This window comes from Saccostrea echinata, unplaced genomic scaffold, assembly GCF_033153115.1.
Source record: "Saccostrea echinata isolate AGI-Se365-2 ecotype Australia unplaced genomic scaffold, CSIRO_AGI_Sech_v1 ptg000054l, whole genome shotgun sequence".
In the NCBI taxonomy this organism is placed as follows: Eukaryota; Metazoa; Mollusca; class Bivalvia; order Ostreida; family Ostreidae; genus Saccostrea; species Saccostrea echinata.
In genome coordinates, this window is record NW_026889803.1 from 12,661,825 (window position 1) to 12,668,741 (window position 6,917).

Below are 6,917 nucleotides of genomic sequence, written 5' to 3' on the forward strand. Positions count from 1 at the left end.
CTATTCGGTAAATTCAAAAATTACAAAAAGACAAGAATAAAAACCGTAATACATGTACATGTATGATGGATATTTTACGACAACAAAATCACAGTTTATTCAACAACTGAGCAAATATTTAAAAAATTGAAAAATGGCTCTATATTAAGATTTTTGCCTGGGGAAAGTCTGCTGGAGAGCAGTAAAGTAGCAAAGTCCCATCTACATATGTACGTGGGAGGAAATCCTATTCAATAGAATACCGGTATTGTTAAACAAAAGACAAACAAACATACATACACAAAAACCATAATTTTTTCTTTAAAATGGAAAAATAAAATTAAGACAGTCAACTATCAAACATAATACATAATTAATGTACACAAAATGAAATACAAAATTGAATTATTTTTCTAAACTTTTTTATATATATAAAAATTGACGGTTGATTTATCTGGATCTAGAGATAGCTTTGTTATGCGTATTTCGTATTTACATGTATATGCTTTTTTCTCTGAAGTACGTTTATCACCGTTGTCAGTGCTGTCACGAGTAGACTTTCCAGTGTGAAGTTTCGTTTCCCAAGTTTTGCAACTAACTAGCGGGGGTAAAATATGTTGTGAAGTCCACCTTTATTTGTAAGGTTTTTTGATTCAACATCATTTTACACTGAACAGAAATCGTCTCAATTGCATTGCACCGTATTGTAAATCTTGAGAAAATTGGGGGAAAATCGAAACAGTAAAGAATTTATAGTATGAAGTTGCCTATGACGATTATGACAATTAAATAATATAGGCCCGTAGGAAGCAATTTCGTTTTGAGGGGACACAACCATACATATTTTCAGTTGGGAGGGGGGCACTATCAAGTACCAAAATTCCTTGACAAGCAAAAAAAAAAAGTCATCAGATGTTATCATTGAGGGGGCACAAGCATATAGTAGCTATGTTTTCTACAGTATTCTATATATCGGCAAAATTATTGGGGAGGGGGCAAAACCCCCGTGCCTCCCCCAGTTCCTACGGCCATGTAATAACGAATATACAATCTTAGTACCCTAATTATTTTAACATCAGAACCCCTCTGGTTATCAATCTATATGGCATAGATACGATTATTACCTTTACGTATTTATGTATCAATTTCATTTTAAACTGAGATAACATGACGTGCCTATATTTGAATAATGATCCACCTTCACATGTTATCATCTCTAGTTTTTACGATAGACTCGGAGGTCACATGATATGTTCTTTTTCACATGACTGCGGATGCGATCGGAAGCAAACATGAATTCCATCTGGATTGTCTGTTGTATTCTCATTTCACAAAGTTTAGCTTACAAAACATGTAAGTATATAGTCATTTTTACCTTCTACTTGTCTTAAACAAATAAATTACATGAGAAGAGTTTACAAATTGTTCATTGGAGTGACAAATAAAACGATGGTCTTTCTATAACCTGGTTTGCCATTGAGTGAGGGTTTAGTTAGGGAATCTATGAGAATCTATGAATTTTTTTTTCTGCACATTAAAAAAAAATTTATTGTTTAGTTTAAGGATGTATTCTGCTGATTATGTTAAGGTGTCAGCAATTTTTACGAAACGCCTCTGGTTTTATCCATCAAAATAATCATAATATTTTTACTTATATTTTAACCTCATATCATCTATTCACATTTTGATTCTTTCTTGTTTTTATAGTTTTCTTCAAAAATATAAAGAAAACTTTAATTCCAGATCAAAAGTTTTCAGAGAAAGATTTTTTCCATTCATTATCTATGAAAAATCCCAAGAAGTCTGGTTTCCCGCCATATTTTCAATGCCTTATAGCTCAAAAATATGCTCACTAACTAATATTTTTCACTTTCTTATTTTGTTTCAAATAATGAATATGCCAATATTTAAAAATTAAATGCAAATTATCTCAGCAGAATACATCCTTAAACATACGCTTAAAATTTCAATATCTTTCATTTGGACTTGAGGATAGATCGATCTAATTGCATTAAAAAAAAACCCACGGAATTAGAAGTCTTATGTATTAATATATACATCTAAAGGGTTATTCCTTAAAGGAGTCATGTAGTTATTACAAATTTCAAAAATTTAGTCATCTTTGACATGGCACGGGTTACGACAAGTGATTTCTATTAACAAGAAACATTGTTGATCATCTCCTCTATCAGGACTATCAACTATGAACTCAAAAACTTCGCCTTCCGTTTACTTTTTAGACTACCTTGATGAAAATTGTGACAGAACTCTAGATGTAGACACTTATTTCCGACTTCAGGCATCCAGAAAGTCCAATCTGCAGTCAAACATGAACTGTACTGTGGCCCTTTTCGCCAGATCAGGAAAACTTGGGGGTTCTGCGAGGATCCACGCTCGTTTCCTCAGCATCAACATGCCTTTCTCATCGGCAGTATCAGGGTGTGACAGAGTAAAGCTAGAGCTTCACGATGGAATAAGAAATGCAACTCTACTGACACGTAATACTCAAATTACCCTTTCTTCTTTATAACATGTAGTTTGACATAGTTACCTGAAAAAATTGACTACTTAAACATGTATATTCAAATAAACATCGACTATAAACCAGTGCTAAGTGTTTGGGTCTTGACTAAGAATCATCAAGAAAAATTTGCCTGGCACTTTTAGTACTCTATTAAAAGATAGCTCTCAGTCATGAGGCAAAGGCTCAAGTGAGCTTTTCTGATAATTGTCCGCCTTCCGTCTGTCATCTGTCGTGTCTTGAGTAAACTTTTATATTTTTCATCAACTCCAGAATCATTAGGCCAATTTCATCCAAACTTGCTACATGTACAAAGCATCACTTACGTAAAAATGATTCAAGTTTGTTCAAATATTGCAGGAGACATAATTAAGAAATAATTGCCGCACTTTTGATATTCTCACACTGTGAGAATACCATTTTGATACCCTTTTACCCTGTGCCAGGATATATTTTTTATTCAGTAAATAAATTACAGTATTTCACTGTTGAAAATGTAACAAATAGTGAAAATACTGTTCATTTTAAAATCTCAAGAACAACAGGGCCGGAAAAGTCGAAACTAGCGTGTTAGCTTCCTCATATACAGTGTAGACTCAAATTTTTTACCTTCAAATTATAGCCCCTTGGCTAGGTCGGGGCCGCAATAGAGGATTATCGAAGTTCTTAATTGGAATATATAGGAAACATCTTTAAAATCTTCAAGCTTATACCCAGTAGCTTTTGTACTGTAGATTCAAGTTTGTGCAGAACATAACCTCCAGGCACAGGAGGGGCACAATTGATAGTTTGAATACATCTATGAAGTGTAAAATTAAGAGTGGTCAAATTATGGCCTAAGAACCTAGATTTGAGCTACAATAAGGGGTTAAAGTTTTACTTGATAATATCAGAGACATGATTTATGTTTCTGGTAATATACATGTATAAGAAAAATCTTTTCAAAATCATCCTCTGAAATAAGCAGGTCCACAGATAAGTCATGGACATACAAGCATTCCTAGATAGGCAGTTGTTTTTTTTTTTAATTAATTTTAGTTTTCAGGTTTTTATTGGATTATTATCCATAGGTTTTTTTTAAAGAGGATAATTGAAAATTTTATGTAACTGCAGGCTACGTGTAATTTAAACTCAAATTGATACACAGAAAAACAAAACTCTGAAATAGTAGACGAAACGAAATTAAGACAAAAATCATCTTGAAAAATAGCTGGAAAAAACGGGTCGATTCATTTTAAGCGGATGGGTAGACAACTGCAAACAAACAATATTTCATTTTTAGGCCTACAATATGTGATGATTTAGTTTTGTTCAAAGCATGATTTCAGGGACAAGGTTGGGTCCACGATTGGGGAAGAAAGGTTTACACAGAAATGTATCAATTTGACATTCACAAGCAAGGATGGATTAGGAATCTTTCCGGGGGGGGGGGGTATCTACTCAATAAAATTTAACTCAGATTTTTGGACAAACAAACAACAAAAAACTTTCCAAACGCGAAAAACCTATTTACCGGGGTGGGGTGTGTGACACTTATTAAGGACAAGTCGCTTCAGATTCTTGACTCTTTCCGCTACCTTACCAGTGGTCCATGTTCTCTAGGGGGTCCAAAGTCAGTTTTAGGATACATTAATTTTTAAATTTATTAACTCTAAAAATCCCGAGATGGGGGTTCCAGATTCTGAACACCCCCCCCCCAATCCGCTATTGACATGAACAAGAAGACCACATTATATGAAGCTGATATTAAGCTTCGGTATATGTTAAAATCTTGTTGAAATCTTCAGGGTAATTTGGTGACTACATGTACATAAGGAATTCATTATATAATGTTTTAATTCATTTGTCAAGAAAGTCGTAAGTCATGTGAGCGTTATGACCCATAGACCTCTTGATATAGGTTTCATCTTGATCAGTAAAATTAGCGTATTAAAAAGGAAAAATATTTTGTATACTTTTCTGCAGCTCCCAACGGACTTTGTGGGGACTCCTTTTACAACACATACAGCTACGTCACTGTCAAGGATAGCTATATGACCTTCACTTTGACAACAAACCCTTCACCTCAGACTGGGTCATTTGATGCAATCATCACAAACTTTCATGAAGTTGAAGGAGGTATTACAACTAATTTTTTTTAAAAAATCAGACTACCTATGGTCAAATAATTCTACACCTGATATAACTTTTCCTTGATAATAACACGTCAAATCCTAGGATTTCTTTGTATATGTATTGTGTAAGCTTAGAAAATTGTGATCTTTGAACAAACAGGCAAAAGCATTTAAATGTTGGTCATTTAAAACCGTTTTATTGACACAAAATTCAGAGGAGAAATGTCTAGATAATTGGTGGAAATGTGGAAATGGTCGTTGTGTGGATCCGTCAACCAAATGCAACTCGTTTGATAACTGTGGAGACAACACCGACGAGACATACGAGAAATGTAAACCAACGAGTAAGTCATCGTTTTAGAGTGGTCATTGTCCTTTTAGAAATGGATTGAAACTTGTGTCTGTATAATCCTAAACTGACATATTGTCAATATAATTATGTTCTAAACTTTATCAGTAACAATCACAGAATTTCTTATCTTCAAACTTTCAGTGTATTTTTATGAAAATTGTGGACAAGAGATCCATGTCTATGATGCTGTCCATTTGAAACTGAAACGAAGTGGCAGCATGTTGATACCTAACACTGTGTGTGATAATATCGTGGTGGCCCACGGGAAATCTCAGGGTATTGGTGAGCCTGCGCAAGTTTATGCCCATTTCCGTTCCATCAGCCTTTCACAGCCCGTGTCTGGAAATTGCACCTCGGCTAGAATTGACGTATACGATGGATTACGAAATAAAAAGAGAATATCGGGTAAATGTATTTTCTATAGGCTGAAATAAAATTGTATAATGTTATGGTTTTCCAGCACATGGCCTTTCCTCGTTTGAATTTACTTGATTGCCATCATTCAAAAGCACATTGTACGTCTGTAGGATTTGCGATCAGCCTGACTTTGCTTTTGGTCTTTATTTTTTCAGGAAGTGAAGGATTATGTGGAACTTCCTTAACAAATGCCGACTATACGACCGCAAATGATAATTTTATGCCCATAGAATTCACCACAGATACAACCACACAACAAGGAAATTTTGAAATAACTCTCACTAGTTTTCATACAGGTTAGTATTTCAAAGCCCTTCTTTGATATTAGTGCTGAGGGGGTTAATCGAAAATAAAGATATTCTAACCAAAATGATGTTAGAAAAACACCTTTTTGCTGGGAGCTGGATATCTACTAAGGGCCAGCAACTGAATCGCTCTCTTCCAGTTCCCTTTTCTTCCTATGAAAATCAAAGAAGCGACCCCCACCCCTTTTGCACTTCATCCACCCCTGGATTAGGTGTATGACACAAATGTAGCTTTAAAAAAAATGTACATATGGGTACTCGGTCATTTGACACCTTTTTTAAAACATTTATTACGTTAATATTTTACAGGGGATTGCATATCAGGCGAGTTCCGTTGTGGGAACGGACGGTGTGTGGACACGACAGTACAATGTGACGGTTACCAGAACTGTGGTGACAATAGTGACAATGATAGTGATCTGTGTAAACTCGTCACCGCGCTGGCCACGGGGGCCATAGTTGCCATCGTGTTGTCCGCGATCTTCCTTGTTATATGTGTGCCAATCTGTATAATTGTTTGTTTAGGGAGACGTCGAAGGGGAAATTATTCTGGAATTTAAACTTTTGTATTATAATTTTTTTAAAATTGAACAATACAGCATCTCCATCATAATTTCAAGACAATGTTCATTATATGGTGAAATGAGTGTCTGTGATTAAATGAATTATATAATGTACATGTGGCAACAAATATTGATATTACTGAAACAAAGAAAGTGAATGTTAGTATGTATACAATTTTGTAAAGCGGTCTGGAAAAAAAAAATTCAAAAAAAGTCACATAGATGTCAAGTTTTTACTGCTTTTTGACGCAGCCAACATCAAATAAACTTAAAAATAAAAAAGAATGTGATTTATAGATGCATCACAACCTCCATATGCTCTTTTCTGCCTGCACTACTTTTTCTATATCACATTCCCAGTCTGAAGCCTCATCAACAAACCAATGGCGTGCATCCTTCATCATTTGCTTCCGCGGTAAATCTTCCACGTCTGCCCAATAATTTCGAACAACGTGCAGCTTCCTGTGAAGATTATACTGTATGTCTGCCGTTCGAAAAAGAGGAGCTCCGTACCACCTATCGTCTGCCACAAGGTCGGTGGTGAGCATGTGGTGTTTCACTCGACCGAATCTCTGCCGCACAAGCTGCGAAAAATAGTTCCTTTCATTTTCACCTTCTGAAACGGTATAAATGTCGGGTCTCACGAGTCTTTTTAGTATTTCATCA

General features: G+C 35.1%; 1 protein-coding gene across 1 annotated transcript; it reads left to right on the plus strand.

The window, feature by feature from the left end:
* Positions 1-1,200: 1,200 nt before the first annotated feature.
* Positions 1,201-6,382, plus strand: LOC133205390 (low-density lipoprotein receptor-related protein 2-like). The gene is made up of 7 exons (XM_061341192.1): positions 1,201-1,332; positions 2,220-2,477; positions 4,466-4,618; positions 4,830-4,958; positions 5,108-5,371; positions 5,539-5,679; positions 5,998-6,382. Exons 1-7 carry the CDS (start codon positions 1,254-1,256, stop codon positions 6,246-6,248), a joined length of 1,275 nt encoding a protein of 424 aa, XP_061197176.1. The 5' UTR covers positions 1,201-1,253; the 3' UTR covers positions 6,249-6,382.
* The last annotated feature ends 535 nt before the right edge of the window (positions 6,383-6,917 follow it).